The sequence below is a fragment of the Macaca fascicularis genome, chromosome 16, assembly GCF_037993035.2.
Source record: "Macaca fascicularis isolate 582-1 chromosome 16, T2T-MFA8v1.1".
Classification (NCBI taxonomy): domain Eukaryota; kingdom Metazoa; phylum Chordata; class Mammalia; order Primates; family Cercopithecidae; genus Macaca; species Macaca fascicularis.
Window position 1 is genome coordinate 35,560,543 of NC_088390.1, and position 15,625 is coordinate 35,576,167.

General features: G+C 39.2%; 1 protein-coding gene across 4 annotated transcripts in view; it reads left to right on the forward strand.

The window, feature by feature from the left end:
- Positions 1–15,625, forward strand: part of EFCAB5 (EF-hand calcium binding domain 5) — a 184,526-nt gene that overhangs the window by 122,000 nt on the left and 46,901 nt on the right. For all 4 annotated transcript variants that reach the window (XM_015438107.4, XM_074018922.1, XM_074018923.1 and 1 more), the window contains 6 exons: positions 985–1,084; positions 3,125–4,066; positions 5,831–5,908; positions 6,007–6,099; positions 7,615–7,829; positions 9,500–9,656. In XM_015438107.4, the coding sequence (XP_015293593.2) occupies positions 985–1,084; positions 3,125–4,066; positions 5,831–5,908; positions 6,007–6,099; positions 7,615–7,829; positions 9,500–9,656 (1,585 nt within the window). The remainder of the gene's footprint in view (positions 1–984; positions 1,085–3,124; positions 4,067–5,830; positions 5,909–6,006; positions 6,100–7,614; positions 7,830–9,499; positions 9,657–15,625) is intronic.

Sequence of the window (15,625 nt, forward strand, 5' to 3'; positions counted from 1 at the left end):
TTTTTTTTTTTTTTTTTTTTTTTAGATGGAGTTTTGCTCTTATTGCCCAGGCTGGAGTGCAATGGCATGATCTCTGCTCACCGCAACTTCCGCCTCCTGGGTTCAAGTGATTCTCCTGCCTCAGCCTCCCGAGTAGCTGGGATTACAGGCACCCATCACCATGCCTGGCTAATTTTTGTATTTTTAGTAGAGACAGGGTTTCTCCATGTTGGTCAGGCTGGTCTTGAACTCCCAACCTTAGGTGATCCACCCACCTCGGCCTCTCAAAGTGCTGGGATTACAGTCATGAGCCATCGCGCCTGGCCGATATCAGGTATTTTTGTTTTTGTTTTTGAGACAAGGTCTTGCTCTGTCAGCCAGGCTGGAGTGCAGTGACATGAACATAGCTCATTGCAAATCAAGCAATCCTCTGGCCTCAGCCTCTGGAGTAGCTAGGACTACAGGTGTGCACCACTATGCCTGGCTAATTTTTTACTTTTTGAAGCAATGGGGGTCTCACTGTGTTGCTATATCGGACTTTTTAAAGCACATACACAAAATGTTAACAATTATTATTTCTAGGTGTTGGGAACACATATGTTAATTCTATCATTTTCTATATTCTATTATTAAAAAGTTTTTCAAAAATAACAATGGAAAAAGAACAAGTAGGGTGCAGTTAATTGTTTCAAGTGACATACTCAGGTCAGGTAAGATAAGAACTGAACATTATACATTGGATTTAGCCAACAATAAGTCAGTCACAAATAGTTCTTAAACATTTACTAAGTAGAGGTCATTTTGACATGTCATAGAATGAGAAAGTAGAGTATAAGCCTAAAGGCAAGATATAACTTTCCTGATTTTGATGCTGCAGCTTTTACTTACACGATAATGATTGTTGTGGTGGTAGTGATGATGAAAGCTTCAATAAGCCACGTTCCAACTGCATAAAAATCTTAAATCTCCTGTAACAACTAATCACAAACTTTCTTCTTTGCTTAGGTAGGGTTTTTGGATCGGCAGAGGACATTGGCCTTGCTGGAATTGTTCTATGACCATAGTTCACAAATGCTTAGGAGTTTACTTCGAAACCCACGACAATGTAAGTGCCACTCAGAGGGAGTATGTTCAAGCTGAAGTGTCACTTGATATGTACTGATATGATACACTGATATGATAACACAAGATTATTCTACCACCATGGAATCCCTTCACATAATAGCTTTCTTAGATCATGATAACTGTATCTAGTTGTTTATTTCCTCCACAAAATTCACTCTTCATCACAACTAGATGTATTTTTCACCACAGTGCAATACTCAAAAATTTTATATCAGAACTCAGTGAGAACTCAATTTTAAATTCATGCAAATGAAGAAATGCTCTAGTGACAGTCTGAATGTTTTGGAAATTAAGTTTGTAATGGTAATTCCATTTTATCAACAAAAAAATTTTTTTGAGACAGAATCTTACTCTTCTTGCCCAGGCTGGAGTGCAGTGGCATGATCATGACTCACTGCAGCCTCAACCTCCCAGGTGGGAGATGATTCTCCCACCTCAGCCCCCTGAGTAGCTGGGACTACAGGTGTATACCACCATGCCCAGCTAATTTTTTGTATTTTTAATAGAGAGAGGGTTTCACCCTGTTTCCAAGGATAGTCTCAAATGCCTGGGTGCTGGGATTATATGTGTAAGCCACTGCACCCAATACCCAACTTAAAATTATAAGATTTATAAGAATAATATTTCCTTTTCCCAAGCATTTTTACTTGTGTACCTTTACTTATACAGTAAAATGTCCTTTTTATGTTATTTCCAAGACAAATAGAATTATGGGGTTTATTTTTATTTTATTTTACTTTTTCAGAGATGGGGTCTTGCTATGTTGCCCAGGCTGGCTTCAAACTCCTGGGATCCAGCAATCCTCCTGCCTCAGGCTCCAGAGTAGCCAGGACTACAGGCATGTGCCACTGTGCTCAGCTTTTTTCATTTTTTTTTTTTAAAGAGAAGGTATCATACTGGCTGAGTTTCTCAAAGCATGTCTTTTTTTTTTTTTTTTTTTTTTTTTTTTTTTGAGACAGTCTTACTCTGTTGCCCAGGCTGGAGTGCAATGGCGCAATCTCAGCTAACTGCAACCTCTGCCTCCCGGGTTCAAGCGATTATCCCTGCCTTATCCTCCCAAGTATCTGGGATTACAGGTGCCCGCCACTACACGCAGCTATTTTTTTTGTATTTTTAGTAGAGACGGGGTTTCACCATGTTGGGCAGGCTGATCTCAAACTCCTGACCTCAGGTATCCACCTGCCTTGGCTCCCAAAGTGCTGAGATTACAGGCATTGAGCCACCACACCTGGCCAAGAATGTCAATATTTTATTTTTGTGTGAAGATTTATTACTTGGATACTTACAAATCTGTGGGTGATATACTTGGAGTATTTCTGAAAATTGTGAGAATCACAATTTTATAGCTTACCACTACTGTTTTGGGAGAAACGGGGACAGTCTTGTGGCATGATTTCCACTCTTTATAGTACAGACACCAGGGTTTTATTGTCGTTGTTTAACAGTGGGATTCTGTGAATACTATCCAGTCTTTCCCTAGTATTCTGTTCCAGGTGCCCATATAAGTTGTAGAGGAAAATAACTGAGGAATGAAGAACATAGAAGAGGGAAAGAGATAGGGGGGAAAATGAATGCTGGAAAAATATAGCCTCAGTGAAAGATTGTCATGGATAAAGACTTGCTTTTTATATTGCAGATATTGAAAATATATTTGAGATGAAAGATGTGTCCCCTTTCCCATCCCTATGCGATGCTTATTGTAGGGGACTACAAAGGTAGAGGACAAATTCTATTGGCCTTGGCAGTCTAAGCAACACTCCAAGTAGCAAAAGGAGAATCCTGTTTATTTCCAAAATCACACCTTTTAGGAAGGGATGATTTCTAACTTAGTAGTATAAGTTCTTTTGGATACCTTTTTACTTTTTATTGTGTTGCAACCAAAGATAACTGATATTTATTTAGAGCAATAGGTCTATATTACAATCTCTGTGCTCAATGCTTTTCTTTGCATTAATTTAATAGCTCTAATTCTGCATTATAAGATCAATGGTTTAAGTGAATATTTTGTTTTCTGCATTAGGGCCATTCATTGAATTTGAAGAGATAAACTTGACTGAGTTGTGGGGAGACATGGATAATCAGAAACACATTTATGAAGGTTTTGACGAAGTGCTCTTAGAGATGAATACATTACTTTCTGCAAAACATGCTAGCAAAACCCAAAGTAAATTATTAGAAAGTCCAGATCAACCTAAACTTGATGAACAGAGAACATCAACAACACCACCAAACCCACCAGAACAGTGGAGAGGAGTAACTGCAGAACAAGGACCACAAAGAATTTCAACTGAAGAACAAGGCAAAAAGTCAACTGCAGAACAAGAACTGTACACAGAATCAGTAATAGAACCAGGAACCCACACAGAGTCAACTCTAGAACAAGAGTCAAGTAGAGGGTTAGTAACAGAACAAGAAACACACAGAGAGTCAACTACAGAACAAGGACAGCAAAAAGGGTCAATAGAAGGACAAGGACCACGCAGAGTGTCAGTTTCAGAACAAGGGGCACGCAGAGAGTCAGTTGCAGAACAGCGGTCACGCAGAGAGTCTATTGCAGAACAGGGGTCACGCAGAGAGTCAGTTGCAGAACAGGGGTCACGCAGAGAGTCAACTGCAGAAAAAGATCGACGCAAAGGGTCAGTAGCAGAACAAGGATCACGCAGAATGTCAACTGCAGAACAGGAATCACTCAGAGAGTCAATAATAGAAGAACCATACCAAAAATCAGAACAAGCACCTTATGGAGAGATAATTTCAGAAGAGCAAAAAGACTCAACTTCACAATCAAGAAAAGATAGTATCTTAAAAAGTACAAAATATGGGGAGCCTATACCCTCTGAGTACATTGAAGTCCCTCTACAGGAAAAGAGGTCTTGGGAACAAGCATATGAAGAGGAAGTATTCCTGAGTTCTGAACTGCAAGAGGAAGTTCCAACATTAAGTAGAAAAGATCACTTTTCAGGTAGTAATGCAGTTCTTCTACAACATCAGCTCCCTGTTTCATGGAATGGTTTTTAAAGTCTTTTCAGAAAATACTCATTTAAGTCAGAATTTTTTTTCTGGCATATCAGGTCATGCAAATCTCAGGCATATTTTGCTGCTCAACATGAGTCTAGACCTTGAACAATAATCAATTAAGTTAATTACATTCACCAGTGAAATGCAAACCAGAATGTCTCTATTGTCAATTTATGTGTAATTTCCATTGTACTAGATTATAGAAGTGTTTTAATTGGGTTTCTGGAAAGGTAGGAGAAGCCCTTTTGTTTTAAATGTAATGTCTGATACTAGAAACCATTTTAAAATTTTTCTTTTATTTCAACTGTAAATGGGTCTTTTTTCAGTTAAATATAAAATATATGTTCTAGAAGAGTTTCTGAAAGTCATATTTAAGACAGAATGCACCCTGAATTTCAAATATTTATTCTCATGTCTTTGGTCAGAATTTAGGCATACAGTAGTTCTCCCTTATCCATGGTTTTGCTTTCCACAGTTTCAGTAAACCGCAATCAACCACAGTCAGAAAGTATTACATGGAAATTCTAGAAATAAACAATTCATACATTTTAAATTGTGCACCATTCTGAGTAGTATAATGAAATCTTGCACCTTTTGTTCAGTATGTCCATGTTGTCTATGTTACCTGCTCATTAGTCACTTAATAGCTGCTGGATTATCAGATTGTCATTATGTTGCAGTACTCTTGTTCAAGTAACCCTTATTTTACCTAATAATGGCTCCAGTCACAAGAGTAATGATGCTGGCAATTTGGATATGCCAAAGAGAAGGCATAAAGTGCTACCTTTGAAGTGAAAATGTGAAAGTTCTCAGCTGGGCACGGTGGCTCATGCCTGTAATCCCAGCACTTTGAGAGGGTGAGGCAGGTGGATTGCTTAAGCCCAGGAGTTCAAGACCAGCCTGAGCAACATGGCAAAACGCCATCTCAAAAAAAAATTAGCTGGGCATAGTGGCATGCACCTGTAGTCTTGGCTACACAGGAGGCTGAGGTGGGAGGATCACCTGAACCTCAGGAGGTTGAGCCTGCAATAAGCCATGATTGTACCACTGCACTCCATCCAGCCTAAGCAACAAAGTGAAACCCTATCAGAAAGAAGAGAGAGAGAGAGAGAGAGAGGAAGGAAGGAAGGAAGGAAGGAAGGAAGGAAGGGAGGGAGGGAGGGAGGGAGGGAGGGAGGGAGGGAGGGAGGGAGGGAGGGAGGGAGGGATGAAAGTTCTCAACTTAGGAAAGAAAGAAAATTGTATTCTGGGGTTGTTAAAATGTACAGTAAGAACAAATCTTTTACTTATTAAATTGTGAAGAAGGAAAAAGAAACTCATGCTAGTTTTTCTGTCACACCTCAAACTGCAAAAGTATATGTACTATCTTCAGTTTCAGGCATTCACTAGGGATCTTGGAACATATCCTCCCAAGTATAAAAAGAGGGCTACTGTATAGTAATACCTAGCTGTGAGGGTGGCTGGGAAATATAGCCCTCATTTTGCATGGCCAAATTGGATACAATAATAGCTTTTGCTACAGAGCTGCTTTCAACAATTCAAGTTATTAATTTATTCACTGTGGTTGATTACGACACTACATATATGGGAAAGTACTTAGAGTTTTTTGTGTTCTGTATGCAAGGCATTTCTATCACTTATTAACCTTAGAATAGCTAATGGAATATGTAATGTCTAATTCATAAGCATTTTCATTTGTACCTTTTAGAAACTACAAAAAAGGAAGTTCAGAAAGACAAGTCCTGTGAACCCAAGTCCCAAAAAATAGAAGGAAAGTCATGGTCAGGTAACTCCTCATTTAATCCTCCTTTCATTTATACCCTAGAACAAAAATATTGTGAAAGTGAAGTTTGATTGGCTGCGTTATGGAATGTGTTTTTACAGGTGAATTTTTTACTTGCAACTGGAAGATGAAGTATGTCACATTTGAAGATGAGGAACAGGCAAACTTAATCTATGGTAACTCCAGGTTCGCAGGTACATGTTAACAATGAAAGTAGGAAGAATAGATGGCAGTCCAATAGATGGATTTAATTTACTCTGGTACTCGATGATAAAGACTGCATTTAGCTAAGGCAGAATGGGAAGGTGTTCCTTGCATTATTTTGTCCGTAAGCTGGTGAATCTAAATATATACCAGATAGATGTATTTGGTGGTGGTGTACTATTGATGGTGGAATGTGCTATTGATGAGTGCTCTTCTGCTTTGAAACTTATCGTATTAGTATACATTTTTTAACCATGATATGACCCTACCACCACTTTAAAGCTATGATCTAAGCATACAGAGAAAATCAGATACTAGATACTAAAACTCAATAGAAATCATTTCAGCTATGCCTTTCCCTGGTAGGGCCACATCTAAACATATGAGACAAGTGAGAATCTTATCTTGTTTTTGAAGACTTACAAAGAAAGATCTACTCAGCAGAGCAGAGTAGTTTCTGGCTTTCAGACAAAGCATGTCTTTAACAATGATTGTTCCAAAAGCACTCATATTTCACTAAAATCCTATTATATTGTTTTGGCTTTCACATCAACAAGTTGTAGAACTAAATTAGATCAAGATTATCTTCTTCCTACCTGCAAATTTTTCTCTCATTTAAGCCTCAAATAACAAACTTTCTATTCTCAAATTTTCTGGTGAAAATGCATGGCACTGGTCAAGCTCTTGCAGCCTGCTAATTCATGTTGTTCTTCTTAGTCATCTTTATATCTATATACAATTTTATGTATATAAAAATTGTGAGTAATCATTTGTTTGTCACATCAAATCTCATATAGAAGGGCATGAATGATTGAATCAATGAATAAATCAAATGGAAGTCACTTTGCTGACATTTTATGAAATGTACTTCATATTATAATATTGAGCTAAAAGGTAAATATAGTAGTCAAGACTCTTGGAGAAAGGAGTTGTGGTGGTGGTATTTAGTAATTTATTTAACTAGAAAGTTCAGAGTGCAGCTGTTTTCAGGCACAACTAGATTCAAAGGCTCAACAATAGCAACAGGATACTGTCTGTCTGCCTCTGAGCCCTGTTTTTCTGTGTCACTTTTAATTTGAGACAGTTTTCTCCATGCTGTGACAAAAATGGCCATGAAAGCATCTCTAAGCTTATATTCTACTAGTTCAGCAATCAGAGTACAAAAAGAATGATTCGTCCCTAATAGTTCTTCCAAAAGTTCTAAGGCTAACTCTCATTGGCCTATAGTAGGTTACATTGCTATCATATATGAATTGTTAGCTGGACGTTTATCACATGACCATCCATGGCACCAGAGTGGGAGGCACAGTATGACCTGACTCATCTGAACTGACAATGGAGAGATGTTTTTTCCAAAGAAAAAAGGAGGATGCTGTCCTCCTGAAGGGAGCATGGATTCCTGACAGGCAAAAATAGCAGGTATTCATTACAATAGGCACTCATTTATTTTCCCTAACTGAAAGACTTGTTCACTTTACTGTTTGGTAATGTTTCCTGCTTGATAGATTTACACTCAATTATCAGAAATATTCAGTCCTGCAAGGAGGTAAAAGGCAGAACTGCCTTCAATGGAGTTTCATTCAATCTGCTCCAGTTTGTGCAACTCCTGGAGACATTTGTTGGTGAAGATGCTCCCTTGAGTGTCAGCGAGACTCTCACCTCCTTTTTTAAGGAGGGCTATGTTGAAACAGAACAAGAGAAAATGAATGCCTTAGAACAGGTGGGTAGTATTATTTATTAATAATACAAATGAGGTCACTATTATAAGTAAATCTCTCAACCTCAGTTGCTCCTGATATGGCTCATGTTAAAAAATGTACAACCAAACTGATCACTTTATTTCAACAAGCATAGCCGTTAAAGATTCTATTTTATCATCAAATATTCTAAGATCACACCCCAGAGAACTCATTCCCTTAATAATAACATGATTGCTTCTGGCAGGAGATGGTTTATTGTACAGCTTTATTCTTTCTCTGAAGGTTGACAAGCAGATATGGATATATGCAAAGATGTGTGTGTGTGCATTATACGCCTGTGTGTGAGTGTCTTTATGAGTACACACACCTGGGGTATGATTATGGCTGAGTATATGTTTTTACTCATGAGCACCCAGGTAGTACATATTTCCTAAGAACTTACTACTTACTTGGGTGACACATTAGCTTATATGAACAATTTCTTGTCTCTTACATGAAATATGTCAATTACTTTCACTAAGCTTTTTCAGTAATCATCAGCCCTATGAGTCTTTTCAGCCTAATTCTAGACAATTCCCTTTACCTTCTCAATTCCAGTTCCTCCTACTTAATCAAAAGGTATATATTCATTTTATTTTTGCAATTAGATCTATCTAGACATTAATTCAATTACTATCTCGCTAATATAGTTAGCCTAGTGAAAACTCTAAAAGATAAATAAAATTAATGTCAAATATAATCAATCTTAAATATAAAAAAAGAATTTTTAAAACACAGCCATTTTTCATTATTTAAACACTGCCATTCATTCCCCTTCACTCAAAACATATTCCTTAGGGCCAGGTGCAGTGGCTCATGCTTGTAATTCCAGTGCTTTGGGAGGCTGAGGAGGGAAAATCTCTTGGGCTCAGGAATTTGAAGTTACAGTGAGCTGTAATTATGCCACTCTATTCCATCCTGGGTGACACAGCAAGACTCTGTCTCTAGATAAAAATAATAATAATTTTAAAATCCCACTAAGAAGTCAGGCAAAGCACTCTGTGTATTTATCACATTCCTGAACAACTAGAGAAGGAGTGGAAAAGAATGGTCAAAGATTCTTAAGGTTTGTAGAAGAAATTTGCACACACACACACACACACACACACAAATGATTCTTAAGGAATACTAATGCAGAGAATGCCTGTTGTTGTTCTTTTTCTTCAAAGCCAGTCAAGTTTAGCAGTGGGAGGTTGTATACCAACTTTAGTTGACACTAATGTTAATAAGTTCTGATAACCCCCTACCATGGGACCAAACAAGAATGTCTGTTTTGTTTTGTTTTTGTTTTTGTTTTTGTTTTTGTTTTGGCCTAGAGGTAAAACAGAGAAATGGTATTTAAGGGATTAAAATTAATCACTGCATTTTCTTTTCTAAAAAATTGAAAAAAAATTTTTTTTAAGACTGAGGTCTTGCTATGTTGCTCAGGCTGGTATCCAACTCCCGGCCTCAAGTGATACTCCTGCCTCAGCCTCCTGAGCGGCTGGATTTACAGGCATGCACCACTGCTGAATCACTGCATTTTCCGTTAATATCATGCTTAGCCCCAAAGTAAACCTGTTTTAATAAAAGATGCTGGACTTTTTTAGGAATAAACACTAGCACAATGAACATGTATCTTCTGTGCTTTATTATCCTGTTTGTATCCCAGTTTAGCCAAAATGCTTTCCAAGTCCGACGGAGGCTTCTTCTAGAAGCCATCTTTCAGAAGTGGGACAGTGATGGCTCAGGCTTCCTGGATCTGAAGGAAGTTGATGAACTCTTATACACATACAAGGAGGGAATGGAAAAAGAATCTATGAAGAAAGGTAAAATATAAGAATGTTCTTATTTAAATTGTGGTAATTAACTTGGCTTCAAGTTTCCCAGTACACATATACAGTTAAAATACTGGTTATGCTAAAGCCACGAGATAACCCTTCATGTCTCCTAGTATGGCTATACATTTATCTTATTTATTTTTAATTTCTAAAAATAGAGATGGGAGTCTCACTGTGTTGCCCAGGCTGGGCTCTAAGTCCTGGGATCCAGTGATCCTCCCACCTCAGCCTCCTGAGCAGCTGTAACTACAGGTACCTGCCAACTGTGCCCAACTCTGGCTCTAATCTTTTAAGTGGAAAATAACAAGTGTTGGCAAGGATGTGAAAATATTAGAAGACTTATGCATTTGTCAGCACAGTCAGAAGTGGAATATGTTGCAGAATGCTTTGTCCAAAATCTTAAATCTATATAGTTATATTCCTTCTGTATACCTGGCTACTCTCACTTTTAAGATTAAAAGAACCCAAGCCATTCCACAGTTCTGCTTGTTCTCTCTTCTTGTTTTATCTCTTTGTCTTCACTGGCTTACAAATTTCTCTTCAATTTACTAACTTCTTATTCTCCTTAGTGACTTTTTATGTATTATATTTGTCTCTTATGACCAATATTTACCAGTCAAAAGCCACTAAAATTCTCATTCCAGTATGATAAATTCCTTTCTTCATTTTATTAGATCTTAATTTAAATTATTTTTCTCTTCACTGGGTTTAAAGATTTAGCTGGCTAACTTTGGTGTACCAGATTTTCAGTTTTTAAAGTATATAGTAAACAAGGGAAAGAACTGTCAAGGTTAGTTAAGTTCTTCAGCCCTTTCAAAAATCATTGTATTGGTTGAGCTTCAAATGTTCCTAAGTTTATCAATTGTCATGTTCTCTTCAGTAACTGTGTCTTCTACAAATTTTACATTATACTACCTGGCTTGTCTTACGATATATCCAAAGAGAATTTACTTAATGAAATTCCAAAAGACATAATGATGTGATTTTCACTTATAAGATGGGCAAATTTCATAACACAAAGCCACATCCTACAGAGAACACTAGACAGTAGTTACAGCAGCTGGGTTCCAATACTGGATCTTCACTAAATGATCCTGTGATCTTTGGCAAGTTCCTTAACCTCCATAGACCCAAGTCTCCTTGTTTGTAAAATGAAGGCTTTAGATATGATGAATCTTAGAATTTAAGGAACCTAAGGGTAATGTTATAAGGAAGTCCCATAGATTAGATGATATGGAATCCAATTACATGGAATTATATGGAATCATATATATGAGTAAGGTATAGCAATAGGGACAGACAGATAGCATAAAATATGAAGGATTAAGCCCAGCAAATGAGAATAAGGATAGCAATGAGGAGGCAGAATCTGCTGCCAGATAAAAATGTCTGCAAACAAGAATAATTATTCTCTCCAAGGGCAGGCTTATACAAAATGACTCTCAATAAACACATATTGGTAGCCATTTGGTCTGAGGAGATGATTGCTGAGCTGATGGCAGTATGGAAGAAGAAAAGCAGATTTATCCTCTTTAAAAAGGAAGATGATTCTAAATTTCAAGCATTGCTAATAACTTATTGGCAAATCTTCAAACAGCTCTTTTGTTTGTTTGCTTGTTTTGCTCTACTCTTATTGCTTCTTTGTCCAAGATTTAAAATTGGGATTTAAGTAGCATAAAATCATAGGATTAGAAGTTTTTAGAAAGGTTTCTGCTGGTGTCCTCAAAATGGAAGATTTCTATATGGAAGAGGAAACTTGAAACTTTTAGTCTGTCATCCCCCTTCCCCCCCAACCTTTTTTTTAGAGACAAGAGCTCACTCTGTTGCCAAGGCTGGAGTGCAATGGCATAATCATGGCTCACTCCAGCCTCTATCTCCCAGGTTCAAATGATCCTCCCATGTCAGCCTCCTGAGTAACTAAGACTATAGACGGTGCCACCATGCCTGGCTATTTTTTTTAAGACAGGGTCTCACTATGTTGCCCAGGCTGGTCTTAAATTCCTGGGCTCAAGAGATCCTTCTGCCTCAGTCTCCCAAAGTTCTGGGATTACAGGTGTGAGCCACTGCACCCAGCCTCATTTCCCCTTTCATTCCTGTCTGATACAACCTAATCTTTTTGGGCAGAAACATCACAAATAAAAGCTATAGAACATGTGACCTGTCTGCATTGTTGAATTTAATGGAATAAGTAATTTTTTCTCCATTACTTTTCATAGGATAGCTATTAACATTATTGGGTTTGCCTTTTAATTTTCTATTTGAATGACTAAATTTGCTTGAATATGTTCATTTCTATTTCAATAGGACATTTAACTCTTTTATAATTAAAACATTTTAGAAACATTTATTTCGGTAACATCAGCAAGATGGCCAACTAGAAGCCCTTAGGGCCTGTTTCCCTCACAAAGACAAGCCAGAACAACAAATAAACAACTACATTAAGAAAAATAACTGAGGGAGAGTGCCATCTTGCCTCAGAGGAGTAGCAGAAATCCTGGTGAGCACAGAAACTCAAGATGGCCACATAGAGAACAGAAGGCAATGCCAGGTCTCCACTACCCCATCCCCCAACCAGGATCAGGTGGGAACTGGGAAGAACTTCTACCTATGAAGTGAAAGTAAGCAAAAGGATCCCAGCAGCCCCCATCGACACCCTGGACACCTACACAGCTCACTACTAGGGTCCCCTGCAGTCCTCACAGGCATTAAGCCCAGCTGAGGGAGCTGCCTCTAGACCACATACCTGTGCTCTCTCCAGAGAAGAAGCTGACACAGTGCCCTGACCCTTGTGGCACATGTGGCTACTGCACTACACCAACTTGGGATTGGAACTACGGCTGGAGTGTGTCTTTCTCAGGGGTGAGTAGTCACGACACCCCTTCATCCCTGGGGCTAAGCCACCACCGAACCATCTCAGGCCAGTGGCCCAGCATCCCCAAGCGGAGCTGCAAGCACTCTTCCACATGAGGCCAAGTGGAGGTGGAGTCACTCCATCTCCCTCTCCCCTCATTCCCTTGGGCCAAAGCTGAGACAGTACTTTGCCTCCTAGAAAAACAATTCATTGGCCACTCAAAGCAGTCATTCCTCCTCAGTGCCTAAGTTGAAGAAACTCCCTGCATCCCAAGAAATGGTGCCTTGGCCACCCCCAGCCCTGAACTGAAGCAGCACATTGCCCTCTGGGAATTGGTACCCTGGCCAAACTGAGCTGCTACACAACCCAGTGCTGAGTTGATGTCGTAACCTGTGTCCCAAGGAAACAGAGCATTGGCTGAACTAAGGAACTCTGCCTTACAGTCCAAACAACTCTAGTACCTGGCTTCTCTGGAGCTGTACTAGACCCCTAGAGTCTGAGTGGCTGAAATACCCCTCTCCCTGGAAAGTGGAGTCACTGCTATTCTTTTCCTTGTACTTCCTAAGGCCCGAAGAACAGCTGTGCTCTGCTTTTCTGGGTTACTTGCTGCCATTGTACCTGGTCTTACAGTGTCTTGGATAATGCTGAGCCCCACCATTCCATGGTCTTGTGTCACTACTACACAGTGCCTCATGCCCTGAGACCTGAGTTGCCTTTGAGTTTTATTTGTTTAGGTTCCCATATTGCAACCATATCCTCCTCCTGGGCCCAAACCTCCACAGCAAGCTTCCTCTCTGGAGTCAGGCCAGTACTGTGCCCTGCCCCCCAGGGGTAAAATCACAGCTACAGCCCAGCCTCCTGGGCTCAAGCTGCTAGGACGTGCCTCAGAGTCACAGATCGTGTCTCTATGGGCAACCTACACCCAACCTTGCCACAGAAACCAAACCTGCACCCCAAGACTCAGGAGCCACAATAAGTTTGGGAGATCCTGTGCTTAGGACCCTAACCCCACACCTGCTCTGAGCAACTGCACCTGGAACCCAGTGCCACTGCAGCTGCTTATAGGCCATGTCAGACCTGACACCAAGAGGGATCCCCCTCAGCTAAGTTTCCCCATTGTGGGGAAAACAAGAGTAGGAGGACTCCAAAAGCCCTCAACTTCAAGGACATTAATAACATATGCCGCTGCTGCTGCTCTCACAAACTTTCTACAGCCAAGGCCACTGAGGTGCCCACAGGTATTGCTGATGTTGAACACAGTTAAAGAAACTGCACAGAGACTATACCATTTCACCTATCTGGAAACAATGTCGCCACATCCATCCCAATGAGCACACAAAATTTCAACTACAGGTGAAAATCTTCCTCTATAAAAGCCACTCTAGAAAGTTTGGAAGAGGCAGTTATTCCACCAAGTACACAGACATCAGTGCAGGTACACAAGAAACATGATAAAGCAAGGAAATATGGCACTACTGAAGGAATATAACTCTCTAGTAACAGACACTGAAGAAAGGAAATTAACTAATTGCCAGGAAAGGAATTTAAAATAATGATCTTAAGGAAACTCAACAAGACAAGAAAATTCGATTGACAGTTCAACAAAATCAGGAAAACAAATCCCCATATGAATGAGAAATTCAACAAAGAGATGGAAGTCATAAAAAAGAAGCAGACAGAAACCCTGCAGCTGAAGAATTCAATGAATGAAATAGAAATACAATAGAGAGCTTCACCAGCAGACTTATTAATCAAGCAGAAAAACTAATCCTTGAACTTGAAGATAGGCCATTTGAAATTACCCAGTCAGAGAAAGAAAAAAGAAATAAGAATGAAAAAGAGTGAAGAAAGCCTACAATTATTACTATTAAGTGAACAAATATTTGTATTATGGGACTTCCAGAAGGAGAAGAGAAGGGAAAATATGTTGAAAACCTATTTAACAAAATAATAGCTGGAAACTTCCCAAGTCTGGGGAGACATATGGACATCCAGATCCAGGAAGCTCAAAATTTCCCAAATAGATACAGCCTAAAATTCCTCCCCAAGGCAAATTAAGGTCAAATTGTCAAAAGTCAAAGACAAAGAGAGAACTCTAAAAACAGCCAGAGAAAAGTATCATATAAGGGAAAGCCAGAGAAAAGTCACATATAAGGGAATCACCATTAGACTAACATTGGAGTCCCCATTAGAATAACAACAGAATTTGTTGCAGAAATCTTATAGGCCATAAGAGAATGGGATGATATATTCAAAGTGCTGAAAGAAAAAAAAATTTGCCAACCAAGAATAGTATATACAGAAAAACTGTCCTTCAGAAATGAGAGAACAATAAAGTCTTTCACAGATATGCAAAAACTGAGGGAAAGTATCACCACTAAACTGGCCTTACAAGAAATGCTCAAGGGAGCCCTATATCTGGAAGTGAAAAGATGATAATCACTATCATGAAAACATGCAAAAATATGAAACTCACTGGTAGGGCAGATATACAAAGGAGAAATAAAAGAATCAAATCCTATCACCAAAGAAAACCAGTACACTGCAATACTAATAAGAGGGGAAAAAAGGAACAAAGGATATACAAAACAACCAGAAAACAATTAACAAAATGACAGGAGTAAGTACTCACCTATCAATAATAGCTTTGAATATAAATGGATTAAATCCCCCACTTAAAAGATATAGATTAACTGAATAAATTAAAAACATGACCTAACTGGCCAGGTGCAGTGGCTCATTCCTGTAATCCCAGCACTTTGGGAGCCGAGGCAGGTGGATCACAGGGTCAAGAGATTGAAACCATCCTGGCCAAAATGGTGAAATCCCATCTCTACTAAAAATATGAAAATTAGCTGGGTGTGGTGGCACGTGCCTGTAGTCCCAGCTACTTGGGAGGCTGACGTGGGAGAATTGCTTGAACCCAGGAGGCAGAGGTTGCAGTGAGCCGAGATTGCACCACTGCACTCCAGCCTGGGTGACAGAGCCAGATTCTGTCTCAAAACAAACAAACAAACAAACAAACAAACAAAAAATGACCTAACTATATGCTGCCTAGAAGAAACTCGGTTCACCTGTAAAGACATATGTAGACTGAAAGTGAAGG